Source organism: Schistocerca cancellata, chromosome 1, assembly GCF_023864275.1.
Source record: "Schistocerca cancellata isolate TAMUIC-IGC-003103 chromosome 1, iqSchCanc2.1, whole genome shotgun sequence".
Taxonomy (NCBI): Eukaryota; Metazoa; Arthropoda; class Insecta; order Orthoptera; family Acrididae; genus Schistocerca; species Schistocerca cancellata.
In genome coordinates, this window is record NC_064626.1 from 297573342 (window position 1) to 297598605 (window position 25264).

Here is a 25264-nt window from a genome sequence, read left to right on the forward strand (position 1 = left end):
TTGGTCGATCGTTTAGCGACGATCCTCGTTGATCTTTTGGCAGACCTTTTCAATGTTCTCCTCATTTCGCGATGTTGAAGGGCGTCCAGAACGAGCTTGGTCTTCAATACACATCTCACCACGTTTAAAGCACCCAAACCACTCGAAGCCGGCCGCGGTGGTCTAGCGGTTCTGGCGCTGCAGTCCGGAACGGGACTGCTACGGTCGCAGGTTCGAATCCTGCCTCGGGCATGGGTGCGTGTGATGTCATTAGGTTAGTTAGGTTTAAGTAGTTCTAAGGGAATTATGACCTAAGATGTTGAGTCCCATAGTGCTCAGAGCCATTTGAACCAAACCACTCGAAAACCTGTGTGCGGCTCATAGCGTCCTCCTGGAAAGCTTCCTGAAGCATTTGGTGTGTCTCCGTTGCAGTTTTTTAAGAAGGAATTTCACACACACTCTTTGTTCTTTTAAGGATGCCATAACGACTTTACAGAGGTAACACGCCAACAGTCAGAGAAACACAATACCACACTTGTACGTTCAGCTCTACACTGACGCTGTCTGCACGGCTATTTCATGAAGGTCTCTACTAACACCATCTGGCGTGAGAAGCCTGCACTACGTCTACGAGTGGCAGCGCCCTCGGAGTCCAGTTTCTTTTGGGTCCCCCCTCGTAGGCCCAGTGTGTCTAGCACGCAGACAGGTTGGCAGCAGGTTCTCAACTGGCCTCCTTCTAACCAATCACTGGCACCGAAGCAGAACCAGCTTTCATCAGAAAACACAACAGACCACCATCCTGTCCTCTAATGAACTCTCGCTTGACACCGCCGAAGTCGCAGATGGCGATGGTTCGGGGTCGTGGAATGCACGTTGCATGGTGTCTGGCTCGGGGCTGTCCTTGAAGTAACCGATTTGCAACAGTTCACTGAGTCATTGTGAAGCCAACTATTGCTCAAAATGCTGCTGCAGATGCAGCACGATGCGACTCAGCCACACGCCGAACACGAGTGTCTTCCCTCTCCGTAGTGCCACGTGACCGACCGGAACCTGGTCTTCTTGCGACCGTAAATTCTCGTGACCACCACTGCCAGCTGTCATTTAAAGTGGCTACTGTCCTGCCAAGTCTTTCTGCAGTATTCCAGAAAGAAGAGTCAGCTTCTCCTAACCCTGTTACATGACGTCGTACAAAATCAGTAAGGTGCAGATAATGGCGTGTTTGTCGCCTTAAACGCATTCTTCACTAGCATCGATTCACCATGTCTAGTCTCAAAGGTAACTAACACTCACGATCGTTACAGCGTTTATTTAAAGCAAACCTGATCTGCATTCACCGTTGTGGGGCTACTAGCGCCACTCTTATGCGACTGGTGCGAGATTTGAATAGACATCATCTTTCAGATGTGGAAATACTCGTAGACCTACCAACTTTCTTTTAGATTGCACATCTCCTTCTTGGTGCTGCGATTTTTTTTCCATCAGTGTATGTAAGATTCTATAAAACATTGTACAATACGTTCACAGCTGTATAGCCTCAATGTTTCACTATCAGCGTAATAATATAGACACTCTGAAACAATATTTTCAAGCCATTAATATGCCTTCGATTTCTTTCAATTCAAAATCACAAATTTTTTATTATAAAAACTTAAAATTTTCCTGTTCATAGGAAAGATATAGTTTTGTAATCCGTTATAATAAGAGGCTGTCGCAAGGCAGTAATTCGTAGTTGGCTGCATCTAATCAGTCAGAAGCCGGAAGACTCATCCCCCTCTCCCCACTTCTCCCCCCTCCCTGCCCCTAACAAAAGATATATTAACAATAATTTACGTGCGTAACATAAAACAGCCATCTGCAAAAAAAAAATTATAGTTTAGTATTTGAGTCAATAACTCCCAGAACAGAAATTTTGGTCAGTAACGCTTCTACAAACTTCTGAATGTTTCACTAGAAGTATATGTTTGGTACTGAAATGGAAAGTGGAAGATATACACTATGTGATCAAAAGTATCGGGACGCCTGGTTGAAAATGACTGAAAAGTTCGTGGTGCCCTCCATTGGCAATGCTGGAATTCAGTATGGTGTTGGCCCACTGTTAGCCTTGATGACAGCTTCCGCTCTCGCAAGCATACGTTCAATCAGGTGCTGGAAGATTTCTTGGGGATTTTATTGTCGTGTAACCACTCTGCCACAGGCCGTGCATTATGAACAGGTGCTCGATCGTGTTGAAAAATGCAATCGCCATCCCCGATTTTTTCTTCAACAGTGCGAGCAAGGAGATGCTAAAAACATCAATGTAGGCTTGTACTATGATAGTACCACGCAAGACAACAAGGGGGTGCAAGCCGCCTCCATGAAAAACATGACCACACCATAACACTACCGCCCCCGAATTTTACTGTAGGCACTACACACGCTGGCTGATGACGTTCACCGGGCATTCGTCCTACCCACACCCTGCCATCGGATCGCCACATTGTGTACAGTTTTTCCACGGTTCAGTCGTCCAATGTTTACGCTCCTTACACCAAGCGAGGCGTTGTTTGGAATTTACCGGCGTGATGTGTGGTTTATGAGCAGCCGCTCGATCATGAAATCCAAGTTCTCTCACCTCCCGCCTAGCTTCATAGTAGCTGCAATGAATCCTGATGCAGTTTGGAATTCCTGTGTGATGGTCTGGGTAGATGTCTGCCTATTGGACATTACGACCCTCTTCAAATGCAGCGGTCTCTGTCAGTCAACAGACGAGGTCGACCTATACGCTTTTGTGCTGTACGTGTCCCTTCACGTATCCGATTCACTGTCTCATCGGAAGCAGTGGACGTAGAGATATTTAGGAGTGTGGAAATCTCGCGTACAGACGTAGGACACAAGTGACACCCTATCACCTGACCACGTTCGAAGTCCGTGAGTTCCTCGGAGCACCCCATTCTACTCTCTCAGTGTGACTAATGACTACTGAAGTCTCTGATATGGAGCACCTGGCAGCAGATGGCAACACAATGCACCTAATATGAAATCGGGATACTTTTGAGCACATATTTTATAGCTACATGTCCAGTCCGTTGGCGATTCTATTATTCTGGACAACATTTTGGAGACTGAACTAGTCATTTACGTCAAATGTTACAATTGATGATCACATAAGATATAGATCTGAAATCATCGCTCGTAGCAATATAGAACAAACTATCGTAAAAAAGCATGGACCCGCAGCCACGCGGGACAGCCGGAAATACAGTCACTCATGAAGGGAAATCCTGAAAATTTAACGATTAACAACCGAGAATTAAAGTGTAAAAAATTATTACAGAGTGACTGTGCTGCAGATTGAACGTTGCTCAAGCAGTACGATGTTCCCTCAGAGAGAGTGGCAGCAAATATTGGCCACGGAGTGTCTTTATGCCTTACTAGTCCTTAGCTGAACTTCTGGATACTGAAACTATCACTAAAGATAATAAGGTATAACAAGATATAGGGAATAATTTTCGAATAAGAGAAAGATGAAAATTTAACAACTCGACCACACTTGGATTTTATTTGCTTCCAAATTTTCAATAGTGGTTTTCTCGGTAAACTATCCGTCGACACCATACGGCCAAGACAATATTTCCAACTGTTTTTTCTCTTTGTGTGCTACTCTCATTCGGTTGTCTGCTGTGTACACGTGACTCAAGCCGGTTGGAGTGACGCTGACTTGCGTGTGGTAGCATTGTGCACGCCTTAGCTTTCACCACACACTGCAGCTTTTGGATTTTTCCTTAATTTATGGAAGTAGATATACATCATATATTGCTTCGACTTGATTTTATCTGCCTTAAACGTCCCGAAAGTTAACGATACTTGATCCATTGGAATAATTGTTTACATCTAACTACGCTACATTTCGATGGTACTATAATACCATCAATTAATATTTTGTTATCATCGTTTCTTAAAGAAGAAAAAACGAATGGAGGGAGAGTATGTGGAGGAAATTGGTCCCGACGAATTTACCTGTTCTCCCTGTGCAGTCAGCTTCAATAGCAGCGCCTACGTCGAAACTGGTTGAAATGTTAGTGGTGGGAAAAATCTACAGCAAATAATGTAGTATACACCCAAATTGCAATTCACACACTTTAATTGCTCTTGGATGCCGTGTAAGCTACTGTTTATGGCCATTTCGAGTCTCATCTACTTCAATTATGCGCAGATAAACAAGTAACCACATACCTCACTCAGTTGATGTCCTATAATATTACTCGAGGGCAGTAACCTAATCATAACGTAATCAGTCACAGTGTGGCAGAAAATCATTAACACAGTCACTGTATAAATCACTGATTAAACTGTCTTTTCAAGCAGATAATCGTATCAGAACGAGTGAAATATGCACAGCACTTATAACGTTTGAAAACAACATTATTAAATACGTAGTCTCATTGTCACAGTTGCTTATAATCATTACTGAAGTTTCATGCAGTTAATGAGAAAAATTACACGTTCTGTTAATCGTTTAAAACAGTCACTAAATTGTTGAATAATCTCTCGGACGCAAAACTAAGGTAAAACGATTTACACTTTCCGGTTGTAATCTATACTAAATCGACTGCGGTACATACTACGGTATTGGCGGAAATAGATATTGCTCTGTTCAAAACTCACCGTAGACTGAACCTAGCATGGCTTCCAACAAGCTCCTTTTATAAAATTACAATAATCAAAACTGAATTTGTATCTTTTTGTTCTTTTGATATTCACAAATTACCAATGAAGATTTACATTTATGAGTGATTGAATAGGGAATGGAAATTCAGCTCTGAATGAACTTTCATATACAGTAATTATTTCTACACAATTGCACTAGTGAGTTCGCGTAAATTTTAGTAGAAATGTTTTACCTAAGCTATTAATTACTTCGAAATTATGTTAGTGCATTTGTTACTAATTTACTTTCGTCGCTTCAAAGGTTAATGTTTAGTAGGTACACCAAATGCTGGGATAAAATATATTCTTTACAAACACAAGAGAATTTGCCAAAAATTAATATTTCAGTATATAACAACATTATCATAATTAAATGTTTGTTAAATAGTATTGTACAAGTACAGCGTTTGCGTACTAGTTACATATAATAATTATAATAGTTATTATACTATTATTATTATAGAGAGATCTGATTTTTAAGTTATTTATTCATTTATTTTCTTTGGAGTGTTTATTTTTTTCAGTATTTCAGGATTTTTCTTTTATTCACAACTGTTTCAGTCACAATATTGTTCCCATTTGGTAATTATGGCATCGACTGCACTGCTGTATCGATTATACGACACGGAGAGAAACATAAATACAACGAATTTAGTGGCTAGTAAGCAGTGTATTCCAAACAGAGTTCAATTAATAATATGTTTCAGGTATTAATTTAAAGACTTTATGTAACCACAGTACAGCTAAAGTTTTGTCACTGGATTAATATTGTTGCAATAATGAAGCTTGCTCTTATAACTTATGTACTTATCAGATACGCTATTGAATACTTACACTGCATTGGTAGATACACACAAAGTTTTTACTTCGTTTGAGAGTACCTAATGGCAAAGAAGAACTTCTAACGATTTAATATTGTTGTTTAACTGCTTGTTACTGCAGGCACCAATTAATTATGAATCCATTGCTTATCTTTGTCAATTGATCGCCCCAAATATTTATCTACTGAAAATAACTTATTCGACCTCCCGCTAAATGTGTTTTTCTATTTTTTAGGTTACGATCTCATTGAATGGCTAATGGAGCGCCTCAACATAGAAGAATCTGGTGAGTGTTCTCGGACTGACATATTAATTAAACGTAAAACTTAGTTTAGCCGTAGAACTTACACTATGCAGACATTTCCGTTTTAGATGGAAGTAACAACGAGATATTAAAGTCTCATTATGTATAAGTAAACAGTACAGTAACATCTTGAACTCTTATCAGAATGTGTACTTGGGTGTGGAGAGCAGAGTGGGAGTTACGTTGTGCCCTTCCTCTTCTATTTCTAATAGTTGATGAACGGCATGGGTATGACATATACATCAGAATACCTGCAATGATAATTATTCATCAGCTTCCAACCTCATCTAGACATCATCCACCACTTTTTGACGGGAGATTACCAACTAAATAACTGCATATCTCTAATCATCATGAATTTGACTGTTACATGTGATTAGAGTTGTAAAACTGCCGTAAGCTTAAGTTGTTGTTGTTGTGGTCTTCAGTCCTGAGACTGGTTTGATGCAGCTCTCCATGCTACTCTATCCTGTGCAAGCTTCTTCATCTCCCAGTACCTACTGCAACCTACATCCTTCTGAATCTGCTTAGTGTATTCATCTCTTGGTCTCCCCCTACGATTTTTACCCTCCACGCTGCCCTCCAATATTAAATTGGTGATCCCTTGATGCCTCAGAACATGTCCTACCAACCGATCCCTTCTTCTGGTCAAGTTGTGCCACAAACTTCTCTTCTCCCCAATCCTATTCAATGCTTCCACATTAGTTATGTGATCTACCCATCTAATCTTCAGCATTCTTCTGTAGCACCACATTTCGAAAGCTTCTATTCTCTTCTTGTCCAAACTATTTACCGTCCATGTTTCACTTCCATACATGGCTACACTCCATACAAATACTTTCAGAAATGACTTCCTGACACTTAAATCTATACTCGATGTTAACAAATTTCTCTTCTTCAGAAACGCTTTCCTTGCCATTGCCAGTCTACATTTTATATCCTCTCTACTTCGACCATCATCAGTTATTTTGCTCCCCAAATAGCAAAACTCCTTTACTACTTTAAGTGTCTCATTTCCTAATCTAATTCCCTCAGCGACTTAATTCGACTACATTCCATTATCCTCGTTTTGCTTTTGTTGATGTTCATCTTATATCCTCCTTTCAAGACACTTTCCATTCTGTTCAACTGCTCTTCCAAGTCCTTTGCTGTCTCTGACAGAATTACAATGCCATCGGCAAACCTCAAGGTTTTTATTTCTTCTCCATGGATTTTAATACCTACTCCGAATTTTTCTTTTGTTTCCTTTACTGCTTGCTCAATATACAGATTGAATAACATCGGAGAGAGGCTACAACCCTGTCTCACTCCCTTCCCAACCACTGCTTCCCTTTCATGTCCCTCGACTCTTATAACTGCCATCTGGTTTCTGTACAAATTGTAAATAGCCTTTCGCTCCCTGTATTTTACCCCTGCCACCTTTAGAATTTGAAAGAGAGTATTCCAGTCAACATTGTCAAAAGCTTTCTCTAAGTCTACAAATGCTAGAAACGTAGGTTTGCCTTTCCTTAATCTTTCTTCTAAGATAAGTTGTAAGGTCAGTATTGCCTCACGTGTTCCAGTATTTCTACGGAATCCAAACTGATCTTCCCCGAGGTCGGCTTCTACTAGTTTTTCCATTCGTCTGTAAAGAATTCGTGTTAGTATTTTACAGCTGTGGCTTATTAAACTGATTGTTCGGTAATTTTCACATCTGTCAACACCTGCTTTCTTTGAGATTGGAATTATTATATTCTTCTTGAAGTCTGAGGGTATTTCGCCTGTTTCATACATCTTGCTCACCAGATGGTAGAGTTTTGTCAGGACTGGCTCTCCCAAGGCCGTCAGTAGTTCCAATGGAATGTTGTCTACTCCGGGGGCCTTGTTTCGACTCAGGTCTTTCAGTGCTCTGTCAGGTCTTTCAGTGCTCACGCAGTATCGTATCTCCCATTTCGTCTTCATCTACATCCTCTTCCATTTCCATAATATTGTCCTCAAGTGCATCGCCCTTGTATAGCCCCTCTATATACTCCTTCCACCTTTCTGCTTTCCCTTCTTTGCTTAGAACTGGGTTTCCATCTGAGCTCTTGATGTTCATGCAAGTGGTTCTCTTATCTCCAAAGGTCTCTTTAATTTTCCTGTAGACAGTATCTATCTTACCCCTAGTGAGATAAGCCTCTACATTCTTACATTTGTTCTCTAGCCATCCCTGCTTAGCCATTTTGCACTTCCTGTCGATCTCATTTTTGAGACGTTTGTATTCCTTTTTGCCTGCTTCATTAACTGCATTTTTATATTTTCTCCTTTCATCAATTAAATTCAATATTTCTTCTGTTACCCAAGGATTTCTAAGAGCCCTGGTCTTTCTACCTACTTGATCCTCTGCTGCCTTCACTACTTCATCCCTCAAAGCTACCCATTCTTCTTCTACTGTATTTCTTTCCCCCATTCCTGTCAATTGTTCTCTTATGCTCTTCCTAAAACTCTGTACAACCTCTGGTTCTTTCAGTTTATCCAGGTCCCATCTCCTTAAATTCCCACCAGCTGAAGTAGACTATCATAAATAAGCGTGGGCGACGGTAGTTTTCCTAGTAGCCTTGGTCAGTTAAGGTCGTATGGGCGTTACCTATCGGACTTTACCTCATATCGACAGCTTCGTTCACGCATGCAATCAGTGTCTTGCTAAATTTCTTTAGAAACCGGAGGCGGTAGACTGTCTAGAAACTAAGCGAAGATATATAAAGGGTAGCGTAACCTATGGAAAATTTTTGTTCTACACGGGTTACCCTACTGTCTATTACTTAAAACTAAATGGTGTTTATAGCAAAATTGAAATTGTCAGTGTTTAATTAAGGTTTTATTCGAAAATTGCTTGTATGTAACGTGAAACAGAGGGATATTGTAGCAGAAGTTTAAGAAAATACAGATTTATCATATAGTGCTATGAAAAGCAATTTCCTCAAAATAGAAAATAATTTTTAAAAATGAGAAACAATAAATCAAACATCACTTCAATAGCTCGTTGACATTACATAAAACAGGTATCTTTTATTCATAAACAACTTTCGCATTTATCGGTAATAATAAGAAATTCTTGCCTTTGATCATGCTGAAGAACGTTCTGTCGACTACAAAATAATGATTGTATATATTCTTTTATTTTTATGCATGTAAACTGTATTTGCATCAAAGGTAAGTGCTATGGTTAAATTAAAGTGCAGATGATACGTTGTCAACGAATTTTAATACTTATAAAATGGAATTTATGTTGTGTAAGGATACAAAACTCTCAGTGGACTAACACTGAATGACGCGCGCCTCTAATAGCATAGAAAAAAGAAAGCGAAGTCGTCGGCTCCCAGGTCCTCTCTTACAGATTCATTTGTTTCTTTCCCTACCGATGCTAGCAATACTACCGTTAATCTTACCATTTACTACGTCATGCATGTACCCTACCCAAACTATCAAACTGTGGTTTTTGTTGAGCTCACCTCAAGACATTATTTCATAATGGATTATCAATTAGTGAAGCAATTCGATCGCGACACCTAGTAACGGAGTCTTTGACCTTCAACTATATTTGTAGAACATAAATTCTATTTCTTATACATAAGACATGTTTATAACAACAGTACAACATTGATAACTTCATGCTGATTACATAGTTACCATACAATTTCCTGAAGTTGTATTTCGAATGTTGAAACGAGTTAAATTCATCACCCTTCATTTTGCTATCATCATCTGAGGAACGTGACAGCATAACAGGTGTCATGACGGGCCTTCTCACTTGGCCAATTCCAAAACGGTATCACACATTAACGAAAGAAGCTGTGATGCAGTATTGAAATTAAATTAAATGACGGTTTTCAAAGGTAACGTTCATTTAACTTGTGGTAAAGGGCTACAGATGTTTTATACGTACAACCGTAGGGCAAACGCATCTATTGAACTAACTTTAAACATAATGTTAAAGTCTCCATAACTTCGGAAATATTACAGACTAATGTCGTAAGTGATGTCATAAGTGATGGAGAAGATTAAATTGAAGTTGGAAATAGGTTGTCTCACTTTCAAGGAACCATGCCACCAAATTCGTTTATGATGAGACATTTTTCACATCATTTCACAGCCCTTTAAATACCACAAAAATTAAGTTCGCTAATATGGCATTACGGGTTGTAGAAGGAATAGCTGAGTTACATTTGGTTGTACCACCTAAATGGGAGTGCTGTAAAACCACTTCATACCTTCCAGGGTCGTTAGAAACTAAATAAAGACAAACGTGGTATAATTTTGTAGTTATTGTCACTTTTATGGCACTGCATACTCTCATTATTGTAAAAACTTTGTTTAACAAAAATGAATAGGAGTTTCGGTACCATAGCCTGACACATACTCCTATGTTACACTGTGGGAGACCTGCGACAACTCGAAGTCTTGATGTCACCGACAAGCGATGACAGTCAACAGCTGTCATGTGTTGTATCAACAACGTATAGGACATAAAAAAAGACTCGTTGCGCTGTATTATCCTTACGAGTTGTCTCTTAAGTACACAGAAATCATATTGTGTGTTACTACGTGGTGCTTGTGTGTGTTTAACGCAATATAATATACGTTTATTCAGTTTTGTCTTTATTATGCTTAAGAAGTGTTACGTAATCGAAAGCTGATGGAAACTACACAAAAGAAAAGAAGGTTCGTTTGATCAAGTTTCCTAAGGACGGTATAATGAAACAGAAACGGCGCCATTCAATTCCAAGGCAGTATTTCACAGTTACAGGTACAGAAATATCCTCGAAAGGCTCAGAAAAAGGTTGAATCACGTCAGACCAGACACTGCAGAGAAGTGGATGCTGCATCATCACAATGGCCCATGTCACACGGCACTCCTGTTGGTCCACAGCCCCCATACTTACCAGAGCCGAGTCCTTGTTTTGAATATTTTACTAATACATGTTTTAGATAATAGTATATTGGTTGCCGTATCACTTCGCTTGAGTATATTGTTATCGTACTTCACTGTCAATTTTCAGGCTTGTCACAGGCATTTCAAAGCTACCACATTATGTTGGGAGTATCTGCCACAGACGGAAAAGCCATAACTGTTCCATTTTACAGAACCACAGATTGGTTCAGATGCCGTGCCGTGCATTTTTCCGATCTGTCCAGCTTACCTACGAGGTGTGTGAGAAAAGTAATGAGAGTGACAACACTGCCAGCGATTTGTCGACGCTGTATTGTTCTCCTTGTGTAGACCGGTGAGTTCGTCCCTTCCAGATGCTCAGACCGAGTTTCAGCTCTGTACAGACATCACGTGGTTTTTGAGACCGCCATCAGTGAAGTTGTGCTTTTGTCGTGCAATGCGAAAATGGAACAGAGGAATTCAGAGCAACGTTATAGCATCAAGTTTTGTGTTAAACTTGGGGAATCAGTGAGTGTGACCTTTTAAATGTTGAAACAGGCCTTTTGGGAACATTCGTTACCAATTGCATTGTTTATCGCTGGCACATATCATTTTTGGAAGGCCACGAACACATTAAAGATGAATCTCGCTTGAGGAGACGTTCAATTTCGACGAAAAAGTCGAACGTATTCGTGCTCCTGTGAGATTCCTCCTCTAGGACAGCCTGTCAACCGAGTGTTTTACAGAAATATCGTTGACAGCCTCAGGAAAAGATTGAATCCTGTGAGACCGGGCACTGCAGACAAGCCTATGCTGCAACATTGCAATGTCACACGGCGCTCCTGTTGGTCCACAGCTCCCCTAATTACCCGATCTGAGTCCTTGTGACTTCTTTCTTCTCCTGAAATTGAAAAATGTCTTAAAACGATATATTTTTGGGGCTTTGTAGAACATTCAAAAAAATGTGACCGACCTGTTAAAGACCACGCCAACTGAACCCATCACTTCTGCTGCCAAGGCTAAAAACAACGACTTCGCTGGTGTACCGCTACCGAAGGAAACTATTTCAAAGGAGACAATATCGTAGTTTGACAAAATAAAAAAGATAAAAATCAGTCTCATTACTTATCTAACACATATGCATCTACAGCTGCAGGACCATTCTGAAAGAGAACAGAAGATAAAAGGAGCACGCTGTAGGCAGCAGCACTGCAAGAGAGCATCAAGATTAGTGTAGCCAGCCATTATGAATATTTAAAAAAATCATGTAACAACCTACAGAAAGTGAAAGATAAAATGAATTTAATGTATTTACACAGGAATATGTGATAACAGTGAAATAAGATTGTATTATTTTTATGTATATCGATCTGTCTGTGGAGGTCAATTACTTAGTGTGTGTTGTGAGTGGTAATCAGTTGAAAGTGTAGATCTATTCAAAAGGAGTTTCATTAAACAAAGTTATAACCTTTGAATTTGTTCCTGACGTAATAGTACAGAAAACTGAGTGAATACAACCGACTGTGATGTGCATGCCTCAGTGTTTTTTGTATAAAGATGTTGTTTGGACAGTGTGAGTGTTTTATCAAACAACTCCTGTACATTTTAAATTACTCCAGTTGTTCCTAACAGTTCATATCCACGAAAATAAAAAAAATTTTCGAAGACGGGAGTAGTTTCATTAACAGATGGCTAGTCATGTCGTGTATGCTGTGCACCAAATTAACCACAGCTATGCTTTCTTAATTGTTTTTGTCCAATTTCATGCAAACAACACTTGTGTTTTCACTGTTATCTAACCTCACTGAAGTATTAATTTATAACTCACTAGTTTTACAAGCCACACAATTTCTCTGGCGTTTGCTGGTTGCCTTTGACGTCACGGTACGGTTGTTTGGCCTTAGGTCGTAGGTACTACTGTTGCGCCACGTTTGTATATGGTACTATTAACTTAATATACAGAATAAACCCTTTTGGGTTAAAAGTAATATAAAGCTGTCCTAGCGATTTGGATGCTTATTTCTATTATGAAGTACACATATAGACATCGATTTTTAAATTTCACATCCCTTAAAATGCTGGGGAGAAGCATGTCTGTACATAGATTTTGGAGAAATCACACAAGGCATTTCAGTGAGAGTTGCTGTTGAGGTAGGTCGATGAGACGACATCACTTTTTTTTTTTTAATACGTTCCAAAAGTAAGTTGGCAGCAGCGCAAAAATATGGCCAATCATTGTCTGTCGCTATAGTGAACTCTGTGAATTGTGTTTAAATAATAAACATCGTGGTATGGATACTTATTAAAATTTACTTATCACAGGTGAACTCTGGGACCAGACTCCTGGAACAGACCACAGCCAGTTTCATTAATTCGTCATGCTACTGATGAAACCCGAAAGTTGGATTTGTGGTGTCAGCTGAATGCGGGTTCAGATTTTTTTTTATCGACCTCGAGTTTAGGAAACTCTTCATACTCTTTTCTGAACGAAGCAGTCATTTGCACCTCATAACTTTTACGTTATCTCATAATGAGACATTTAACTAAATCAGTAGCAAGTATTTACTGTGCCAACAGTCCTGTTAAAATTGATACTGAAATGCGAAATACTCGTAGTTTTACATTTACTTTATAGGCATTAACAAGACTCATTTTAATTGCTGCTCAGGTATTTCTTCGTAATTAATTCTGGTGAAGCAGCACGGGAAACTTTCTGAGTCTTAAGGCACATGTAATTGTGTTGGTTGATCGGTTGGTTGATTTGGGGGCGGGGACCAAACAGCGAAGTCATCGATGCCCTCGGATTACGGAACAATGGGGAAGGAAGTCGACCGTGCCCTTTCAAAGGAACCGCACCAGCGTTTGTCTGAAGCGATTTAGGGAAATCACGGGAAACCTAAATCAGGATGGCCGGACGCGGGTTTGAACCGTCGTCCTCCAGAATGAGAATCTTAGTGTCCTAACCACTGCGCCACCTCGCTCAGGTAATTCTGTTTCTAAGGCAATTCGGGTGAACCCCTCAAGTATCCTTTTTAATACAAGTCGGATGAATGCTCTCAGTCTCTGCCAAAAGTAATTGTCCGCTCAACCCACGACAGCCTCCATTTCCATGTTAGACTAAATGCTTTCCACAATTGCCGCCATGATGTACAAAATTACTTAATGTAAATAGAATACAAAGCTGCAGAAATAAAATTAAATCGCAGTTAGCTTCTTCAATCATAAAAAAAGGGTTTCATCAGTGGGAGCACCTAATCTTCGAAAGAAACCAAAATAAGCAATACAGACGCATATAGAAGGTTAGAAAATATTAGGAAATCGGTGAAACGATAATTTTTATGCTCCAACAGAATGGATTCTTCCAAGCCGGGAAACATAACATGAGCGTAATGTAAGGTATAAACAGTTTATTTCGGATGGAAAAATTTCTACTCTTATCTCAGTATTAAAATTTTCATTTATTTGACTTCTATAGATTCTTACCATTGGAGATTGAGTGTATAACATTAAATCCACCTCAAATTTTGTAGCCCGAACTCTTACATTATTAATACAAGATGTTACATTAAAAGATTAACAAGCGCCATCACGGTGGCCACCATTACGTTACACAAGTTTTTCTCTGCCAGCTTCTCCAGTGTGCTGAGTTACCACAGGCAACAGAACGAATATTAACGAAATAGAAATATGTTTTCCACAGAGTAAGTATATACTAAAATAAACGCTTCTGAATTTGGGAAGAAACTGTGACGTTGCTGAGAAACAGCCTCTTTCTCTCTTAGAAGGGTTTTAAGTTTAATGTTTCAGAATTATGCACACGTACCTGAAAAATAGCTCAGTATGTGTTCTTTGCTATGAACCATGTCTCTGGATGTTGTTCCCTATATGCATGCTACATGTCTTTTTAGAGAAGCTACAGCTAACGTGATTTGGATGTAAAACAGATTTTTCCTATAAAAGGTCACGATCTGTTTCCTTCCTCATCCATCCCATGTCTTTAATTGTCATTTCAATACCAATTTATGTGACGCTGTTTTGCTTAAAAATACTAAGTACGGCGCACGAGCACACTGGACTCACATTCGGGAGGACGACGGTTCAATCCCGCGTCCGGCCATCCTGATTTAGGTTTTCCGTGATTTCCCTAAATCGCTCCAGGCAAATGCTGGGATGGTTCCTTTGAAAGGGCACGGCCGACTTCCTTCCTTAATCGGATGAGACCGATGACCTCGCTGTTTGGTCTCTTCCCCCAAACAATCCAATCCAACGGCGCACGAAATCCGGCCCCGAGTACTACACGCTCATTGTCGCCCGTCAACTGTCATTTGTTGTTTCGAAGCTGTTGCTACAACGTATTGTATTATCGGTACCACACCCGTTGCGTCTTGGTTAAGATTTGTACGAGATATTTCCACTTCAAAAAGGAATCGCAATAGTGGAGGCGTAAGTGTCTATCAGTTATTTAAGGAAACGAGGGACATTTTTGCAAAGAAGTTTCCCAGCGTGTCAATACCATCAAAAAGAGATATGTAGGATTTGATGACAAAGTGGAGTACGACAAGGTCAGTCGCAAACGCAAGAAAGAATCGAGCCCCGTCCGCTAGTACACCATTCGAGAACGAATGATCCAGAGTCCAAAGAAGTCGATACGTAAATTGTCGCAAGTGAACGTTTCACATAGGTCATGTCAACATACTGTATAGGGACGAAGCCCTCAAGATAATATGTGTGGCAAACGATTGATAGTGGAATGTTGGATCCACCGCCGTATTTCATCAGTGATGATGCCTTCTTCCATTTGACAGGACATGTGAAAACTAATTACAGTCCCTATTCGATTAATGATGAACCTCTTCACGGTGGAAGAATCAGAGAGTGGCGTGTCGTGTCAGCAAGTCTGACTGTGGCTCTCTTATTTTTTGAAACAATAGTAACACTGCTGTGTATACACGAATCTTTGACGAATTTTACGCACAGTTGACCCCGCATGATCATATGTATGCTTTTTGCAACAGTATGGGACTACCTGTCACAGTTCACGTGAGTGACGAGTTCACGAAATATTCACAGAAGAAGGCTGTCGTCAAAGGATCGTGGCCGCAGCATTAGCCAGAGCTAACCACCTGTGACTAGTGAGACAGTCAAAAGAGGAAAGTATGCACAAATAACCCAATAACGTTAGAGGAGTTGAAGGAAAGCATTCGTAATGAAATTTTGGGAACGGATGCGGTAGAGTTGCGCAAAGTGTACTTTAACATGTTAGGGCGCACGCAAACGCGCACTGAAACACAAGGATGTCATATTCAGCACCTAATATAAAGTAATGAAAAAACAAGATCAATTTAGTAAATGTAGACCTTTGCATCATTTTATTTGTTATTTCTTCGTTGTCTATTTATTACATGTTTACCTATTTGTTGTATCTGCTCGTGGAGGCCAATAATTTGTACGTACTCGTAATAAGCGAGTAGTCCGTACTCGGGGCTGTTATTTCGTGCGTCATCCTGTACTTTGTTGTCCCATCATATACGCGTGCTTTCTTCGACTCTTACATTACCCTTCATCTCTTTCATAGTTTTTTAGCTTTGGTTTTTGTGAAAGAAACTTCTAAGAGCTGCAGGATTGTGATAACTGTGTGCTGTCTACATCGATTTAAAGCGGGCTGGTAACCAGCTGCAAATGACAGCTAACATCTATACCTACTCGGTGACTATACTGATTCGCATCTGAATTGCAATTATTTTCAGCATGCTTCAGTAGATAAATTAGCTCACATAGTAGATCGACTAAGATTGCATCAGGCTTCTACTAAGCGATGAATAAATGAACAAGTAAATAGGGGAGAGTGTTGTAGTGTGGTACACTTTTCAGATTTTCGCCTCTAGCCCTGTAATACACTCCTGGAAATTGAAATAAGAACACCGTGAATTCATTGTCCCAGGAAGGGGAAACTTTATTGACACATTCCTGGGGTCAGATACATCACATGATCACACTGACAGAACCACAGGCACATAGACACAGGCAACAGAGCATGCACAATGTCGGCATTAGTACAGTGTATATCCACCTTTCGCAGCAATGCAGGCTGCTATTCTCCCATGGAGACGATCGTAGAGATGCTGGATGTAGTCCTGTGGAACGGCTTGCCATGCCATTTCCACCTGGCGCCTCAGTTGGACCAGCGTTCGTGCTGGACGTGCAGACCGCGTGAGACGACGCTTCATCCAGTCCCAAACATGCTCAATGGGGGACAGATCCGGAGATCTTGCTGGCCAGGGTAGTTGACTTACACCTTCTAGAGCACGTTGGGTGGCACGGGATACATGCGGACGTGCATTGTCCTTTTGGAACAGCAAGTTCCCTTGCCGGTCTAGGAATGGTAGAACGATGGGTTCGATGACGGTTTGGATGTACCGTGCACTATTCAGTGTCCCCTCGACGATCACCAGTGGTGTACGGCCAGTGTAGGAGATCGCTCCCCACACCATGATGCCGGGTGTTGGCCCTGTGTGCCTCGGTCGTATGCAGTCCTGATTGTGGCGCTCACCTGCACGGCGCCAAACACGCATACGACCATCATTGGCACCAAGGCAGAAGCGACTCTCATCGCTGAAGACGACACGTCTCCATTCGTCCCTCCATTCACGCCTGTCGCGACACCACTGGAGGCGGGCTGCACGATGTTGGGGCGTGAGCGGAAGACGGCCTAACGGTGTGCGGGACCGTAGCCCAGCTTCATGGAGACGGTTGCGAATGGTCCTCGCCGATACCCCAGGAGCAACAGTGTCCCTAATTTGCTGGGAAGTGGCGGTGCGGTCCCCTACGGCACTGCGTAGGATCCTACGGTCTTGGCGTGCATCCGTGCGTCGCTGCGGTCCGGTCCCAGGTCGACGGGCACGTGCACCTTCCGCCGACCACTGGCGACAACATCGATGTACTGTGGAGACCTCACGCCCCACGTGTTGAGCAATTCGGCGGTACGTCCACCCGGCCTCCCGCATGCCCACTATACGCCCTCGCTCAAAGTCCGTCAACTGCACATACGGTTCACGTCCACGCTGTCGCGGCATGCTACCAGTGTTAAAGACTGCGATGGAGCTCCGTATGCCACGGCAAACTGGCTGACACTGACGGCGGCGGTGCACAAATGCTGCGCAGCTAGCGCCATTCGACGGCCAACACCGCGGTTCCTGGTGTGTCCGCTGTGCCGTGCGTGTGATCATTGCTTGTACAACCCTCTCGCAGTGTCCGGAGCAAGTATGGTGGGTCTGACACACCGGTGTCAATGTGTTCTTTTTTCCATTTCCAGGAGTGTAGAAGTTTAATACACACTGACGGAAAAAATCGTAACATCCAAATATAATTTGTGTATAGTAATTTCAGGAATGCCTTTGTCCAGGTAACATATTTGAGTGATTAACATTGCAAGATCATAGTTTAATATAAGCGCAAGATAAATGCTGGTACATTAATAGCCAGTGTAGCCACCAGAATATTGAGACTAAACATGCAAACATACATGCATTGTGTTGTCCAGGTGCCGCATGTCAATTTGTGAGATGGAGTTCCATTCCTGTAGCACTTGGTCGGTCCATTCAGGGACGGTTAATACTGTTTGTGGATGACGCTGGAGTTGGCCGATGATAAGCCGTATGTGATCGATTGAGACAGACCTGGTGATCGTGGAGGCCAAAGCGACATGTTTTTTTTTAATTTATTCACCAAAAACAGTAACAAAAATTGCTACAATGAAATAACGTAAATAAGGTGACAGATAATTGCAGTCATAAATTTCAGCATTCAAAAAATGAGTCTTTAGCAGTAGCACAATTTAGCACCTTCACTGTCACCTTCAACTGGTGGCAGTTCGGCATGCACAGTTTCTTCTTCTGCAACCGGTTCCTCATCATTTCCCAGACCCAAATTAATCATTCAGTAAATCCTTGATGTGTGTTCCTTCCAGGGTAAATTACATGGACAGAAGAGAAGTCCGGAGCAGCGGCATCGCAAAATATTTCACTGCCTTGTTATTTTTGTCAGTTCCAGCCTTCTAAACGCATCTATAGGGAGTTCAAGATCTTCCTTTATATCAGACACCAGATGTTTCTCGCCATATTCTTGTATCTGCTGTACTGCTGATTTATTTTTCATGTGTGACTTGCAGGTGAGGTTAGGGTCGGGAACGTGACTCAATCCATTCTCTCTCTACTAGAAATCCAGTTCCTAACCTATACCCATTCGGTTGATACGACAGCGGTATGTGGGCAAACGGTATGCTGTTGGAAAACACCATCTGGAAAGCTATTCTTGAATGGCAGCACAACAGGTCGAATCACCAGACTGACGTACAAATTTCCAGTCACGATGCGTAGGATAACCACGAGAGTGCTCCTGCTCATACTAGTCGCACCCCAGACCATAACTCCAGGTTTATGTTTCAGTGTGTCAAACACAGGTTAGCTGTAGGTCCTGAACTGGCCTCCTCTTAACCAAACCACAGCCATCACTGGCACCGAGGAGAAATCACCATTCATCAGAAACCGCAACTGACATCCACTGTGCCCGCCCTCCAATGAGTTCTCGCTTGACACCACTGAAGTCGCAAATGGCGGTGGTTTGGGGTCAGTGGAATGCTCACTGCAGGGCGTCTGGCTCGGAGCTGCCCTTCATGTAGAGACAGCCAAACACGATAGTCTTCCCTCTCGGTGGGCCATGTGACCGTTCGGAACTCTGTCTTCTTGCGACCGTACACTCGTACTAGTGACCACTGCTGCCAGCAGTCGTCTATAGTCATTTCTGCCAAGTATTTCTACAACATCGCAGAACGAACATGCATCTTATTGTAGCACTAAGATACGACCATGTTCAGGCTCAGTAAGGTGTTGATAATGGCGTCTTTGTCGCCTGTAAGGCATTCTTGACCAACTCACCACTTACAATCTCAAACGTAACTAACACTCACTTGTGTTATAACGTGAATTTTAAGCAAACCTGATTTGCATCCTTCTGCGAGGTGCATTCAAGTTCTAAGGCCTCCGATTTTTTTTCTAATTAACTACTCACTCGAAATCGATGAAACTGGCGTTACTTCTCGACGTAATCCTCCTGCAGACGTACACATTTTTCACAATGCTGACGCCATGATTCCATGGCAGCGGCGAAGGCTTCTTTAGGAGTCTGTTTTGACCACTGGAAAATCGCTGAGGCAATAGCAGCACGGCTGGTGAATGTGCGGCCACGGAGAGTCTCTTTCATTGTTGCAAAAAGCCAAAAGTCACTAGGAGCCAGGTCAGGCGAGTAGCGAGCATGAGGAATCACTTCAAAGTTGTTATCACGAATAAACTGTTGCGTAACGTTAGCTCGATGTGCGGGTGCGTTGTTTTGGTGAAACAGCACACGCGCAGCGCTTCCCGGATGTTTTTGTTGCAGTGCAGGAAGGAATTTGTTCTTCAAAACATTTTCGTAGGATGCACCTGTTACCGTAGTGCCCTTTGGAACGCAATGGGTAAGGATTACGCCCTCGCTGTCCCAGAACATGAACACCATTTTTTCAGCACTGGCGGTTACCCGAAATTTTTTTGGTGGCGGTGAATCTGTGTGCTTCCATTGAGCTGACTGGCGCTTGATTGAAAAATGGCTGGATTGAAAAATGGCATCCACGTCTCATCCATTGTCACAACCGACGAAAAGAAAGTCCCATTCATGCTGTCGTTGCGTGTCAACATTGCTTGGCAACATGCCACACGGGCAGCCATGTGGTCGTCCGTCAGCATTCGTGGCACCCACCTGGATGACACTTTCCGCATTTTCAGGTCGTCATGCAGGATTGTGTGCGCAGAACCCACAGAAATGCTAACTCTGGAGGCGATCTGTTCAATAGTCATTCGGCGATCCCTCAAAACAATTCTCTCCACTTTCTCGATTATGTCGTCAGACCGGCTTGTGCGAGCCCGAGGTTGTTTCGGTTTGTTGTCACATGATGTTCTGCCTTCATTAAACTGTTGCACCCACGAACGCACTTTCGACACATCCATAACACCATCACCACATGTCTCCTTCAACTGTTGATGAATTTCAATTGGTTTCACACCATGCAAATTCAGAAAACGAATGATTGCACGCTGTTCAAGTAAGGAAAACGTCGCCATTTTAAGTATTTAAAACAGTTCTCATTCTCGCCGCTGGAGGTAAAATTCCATCTGCTGTACAGTACTGCCATCTCTGGGACGTATTGACAATGAACGGCCGGCCGCAGTGGTCTAGCGGTTCTAGGCGCTCAGTCCGGAACCACGCGACTGCTACGGTCGCAGGTTCGAATCCTGCCTTGGGCATGGCTGTGTGTGATGTCCTTACGTTAGTTAGGTTTAAGTAGTTCTAAGTTCTAGGGGACTGATGACCACAGATGTTAAGTCCCATAGTGCTCAGAGCCATTTGAATCATTTTTTTGACAATGAACGCGGCCTCATTTTAAAACAATGCGCATGTTTCTATCTCTTTCCAGTCCGGAGAAAAAAAATTGGAGGCCTTAGGACTTGAATGCACCTCGTACTGGCACTGCTATCGCTACTCTTACACATATTTCAGATGTAGAAGCACACATATCAGCTTTCGTTCATATCCCACTACCCCTTCTTCGCACTGCGATTTTTTTTCCTTCAGTGTATTTCCTTGTTCCGTTTTTGAATGTTGGCATTCGCCTTTTATGTGCTGCGGCCTTTCTCTAAAATTACAAAAATTGTGCCGAGAAGTTAAAGTTTTTCTAAATTTGATATATATATTCCAGGATACAAGATGGGCGTGTACGTAGGAACCAATATTCTACTGAAATTTAAAAGCGTTGCAATCGAGGAAATCTTGTAAACACTTATTTAATGCTCTGTATGTTACATAGACACCAATAATCAGTAACTGACATAAAATGAAGCAAAACTGTCATCAGAAACGAGTTGCAAGTTACACATATTTTCAAATAGAAGCTATTCCAAACTAACGTAAATTTTCGTTTTCAAGACAGATAAAATTGCTAAGACATTAAAGAAACTCATTTCATCTGCAATTACGGCCGGCCGCTGTGGCGAGCGGTTCTAGGCGCTTCAGTACAGAACCGCGCTGCTGCTACAGTTGCAGGTTCGAATCCTGCCTCAGGCATAGATGTGTGTGATGTCCGTATGTTAGTTAGGTTTAAGTAGTTCTAAGTCTAGGGGACTGATGACCTCAGATGTTAAGTCCTATAGTGCTTAGAGCCATTTGAGCCATTTGAGTACCTGGTCATGTGCTTCAATTCTTCTGTCTATTTTTGCTCTAACAGTCACTCTTACTCCTTCCCTTGCACTAGTGCTCACAATTAACAAGAAAGCCTCACAGAGATGCTCTCGAAAGTCAAGTGCAGACGCCATGACAGAGGCGTTGTATATCGCAATGTGATTCACTGTTAAAATTCCGAGAGCGTGTGTTCCTACGGGAGCCAACTAATATATTTCTTCCTCCGTCGTGTATCTCACGATAAGACCACGAAGGTAAAATCAGACAGATTCGACTTCACAAGGCGGCTTGCTAGCAAATGTTCCTCCCGCACACCATTCACTACTGTAACAAGTAAGAGGAGAGTGATTGTAGTACACGAAGTGCCCTCGGCCATACGCCATATTTTGGCATGCGGAGTACAGATGTAGATGTTTAACTTTGCCCATCTATTTCTTAAATTTTTGTACCGCCTGTGGTGGGGTCGCTGATAATGGTCACGCTTTGGAAATTATTTTTATTTTAGTTCTATGGGCCGGAAGGAAATGCTGCCAGGTGTAAATATTACCGAAACATCAATTTAACAAGTAATGGTTGCAAAATAATAGGAATATTATTCCCCAGAATAATGGAAAGACAGATAAAAGCCGAGAAATTTAGAAATATGCGAGACAATACACTCATTGCCTACGACTTGTCTCAGACGTTACGTCAAAGGAAAGCAAAACTACAAGGTTATCATAAGTTTTAAGAAATTTCACAGATTTTCTGTAGCTAAATTATTTGACGAATTGTCAGACAGCTTTGCATACATACATCAAAACTTTTTTTTACGTATTAAAAGTGCCCCTATGTTCCCCATACTAATTTCCCCTTGCACGGGTTTCCTGAAATTATTAACTGTGCACACTATGAATATCGCCCAATAGAGTTGGCAGTTGATGGATCTTGAGCTTTGTTCTCAAGTGGGGCTGCACTGTAGCGGCAGACTGATGTGCAAACGTGTCAAGCACAACATACGCTTTCTCGGCGCCTGTCGCCATCTTGCCTAACTGCTCACAGCTGCGTTCTCGTAGCGGAAATCTGAACTGCGGCTGCAGCACTACAAAACTTTGAGTTTTTCTATGCGTGTTGAGTTTTGTTTCAATATGACAGCTAATGCAGGTACGGTGAATTTTTTGAAATCGCTTCAATCATTTATAATAAGTTACCAAAAGCATTAGTAGATGCAAAGAGAGCTTTTGGTAATGTTGACTTGAGTTCACTCTAAACTTCTCAAAGAAGCAGAGATAAAATAAAGGGAGCGAAATGTTATGTACAACTTCTAGAGAAACCGGACTGCAGCTACAAGAATGAAAGTACAGGGTGATCAAAAAGTCAGTATAAATTTGAAGACTTAATAAACCACGGAATAATGTAGATAGAGAGGTAAAAATTGACACACATGCTTGGAATGACATGGGGTTTTATTAGAACAAAAAAAAGTTTACAAAATGTCCGACAGATGGAGCTGGACAGCAAAACTGCTGCCGTGACGGGTGAGAGGTACGCCGATATGTTACAGAATCGCTTCATCCCTAGCCTGACTGATAAACACCTGCTGGACATGCTTTACAGTGCTGTTCACAACATTATTCCTCGACTACAGCTATTGTTGACGAATGATGGTGGACATATTGAGCATTTCCTGTAAAGCACATCATCTTGGCTTTGTCTTTCTTTGTTATGCTAATTATTGCTATTCTGATCAGATGAAGTGTCATCTGTCGGACATTTTTTGAACGTTTGTATTTTTTCGGTTCTAATAAAACCCCATGTCATTCCAAGCATGTGTGTCAATTTGTATCTTTCTATCTACATTATTCCGTGATTTATTCAGTTTTCAAATTTATACTGACTTTTTGATCACCCGGTACGTGAAAGGGACGCAGTAGTTCAGCATGGAGTGTTCACAATCTTTATATTGACAAAGCACCAAAGGAAACCAAGGCTAGATTTCGGAAAATAGTTAATGTTGATACTGAAGAAACAAAATGTTTAAGAGTTAACGATGACATTGTAGGTCTGTGAGAGACAACAAAGTACTTGAAAGATCAGTTGAATGGAAAGGATAACGTTTTGAAAAGAGATAAGACAAACATAAATGAAAGGGAAAACACGATAATGGAATATGCTCCGTCGTGGTATCGTTTATGAATTATTTCTGTAACTGATATGATTATAGGAAAATGAGAATCTACTTCTCAGTAAAGAGCACCTCGGCATAATTTCAGGGGAAGCCTTGTTTTATTCCGTGCTATAGTCCTTGCCACAGCATCGTTACCACCAAATGAGTACACAATCTGTTATTTGTGAAAATCGCTGGCACACAAATCCAATAATTTCTGTAAATATATTGAGAACAACAGTAATCGTAAGTAACTAGTAATAAAGTATTTCATAGGACAGTCCTGATCGCATAATAAACACTTTAATTCATAAGTGGTGACCGGTTTCGACCATACTCCTCTGACGCGTGGAGAAGATGGCACGGAGCAGGAACTGCGGATACCACCCATTGATGAAATTACAATGAAATCCAGACCGTTAGCTGCTTACAGGCGTTGATAAATATCAGCGGGGACAATTGAGAATGTGTGCCCCCACTGAAACTCTAACCCAGAATCTCCTGCTCATATGGCAGATACTCAATCCGAGTGAGCCATCAAGGACACAGAAATAGTGCGACTGCAGGGACTTATCTTTGGCACGCTCCATCCTCAACTTACTGTCCACACACTGCATTTGTAGTGCCCTTGCCCACTACACTCATTACTCGTGGCAGTCAGTCTACCGATTCCCGTAAGAGATCGAGCAATGTGAGTGCACCCGCACTGAAGATCATTGTAAGCTTTTTCTATATGAAGATGGTATCTGTTCTTTTGGACATGTCAGAAAGAACAGATACCATCTTTATACCACCCACTGATGACATCAGTGTGTGGTATTTACAGTTCCTGCTCCGTGCCATCTTCTCTACACATCATCTGTGGAGTATGGTCCGATGCTGAATCACACCTGATCGAAACCGGTCACCATTAAGAATTAAAGTGTTTTTATGCGATCAAGACTGTTCTATATAATATATAATTACTAAAACAAATAACGCTTAATAACACTTTATCACAAATAATCTGAGCATTGAACGAAGTTATGCACATCACCGCTCATATTACGAATTAACAAAAAAATTACACTCGCGACCGAACTGGCTTCGGCCGTCAAGTATGCGGCCGTTCTCGGCAACGGTCTCCAGGACTTTATGAAATGCACCCTTGTAGTGCAGTCATCAGTTTGAATACA

The 25264-nt window shown here is 41.6% G+C and overlaps 1 protein-coding gene across 1 annotated transcript in view; it reads left to right on the plus strand.

Annotated features, from left to right (window-relative positions):
- Positions 1-25264, plus strand: part of LOC126171413 (regulator of G-protein signaling 11) — a 189723-nt gene that overhangs the window by 13798 nt on the left and 150661 nt on the right. The window contains exon 3 of the mRNA XM_049920801.1: positions 5722-5772. Coding sequence (XP_049776758.1) covers positions 5722-5772 — 51 coding nt within the window. The remainder of the gene's footprint in view (positions 1-5721; positions 5773-25264) is intronic.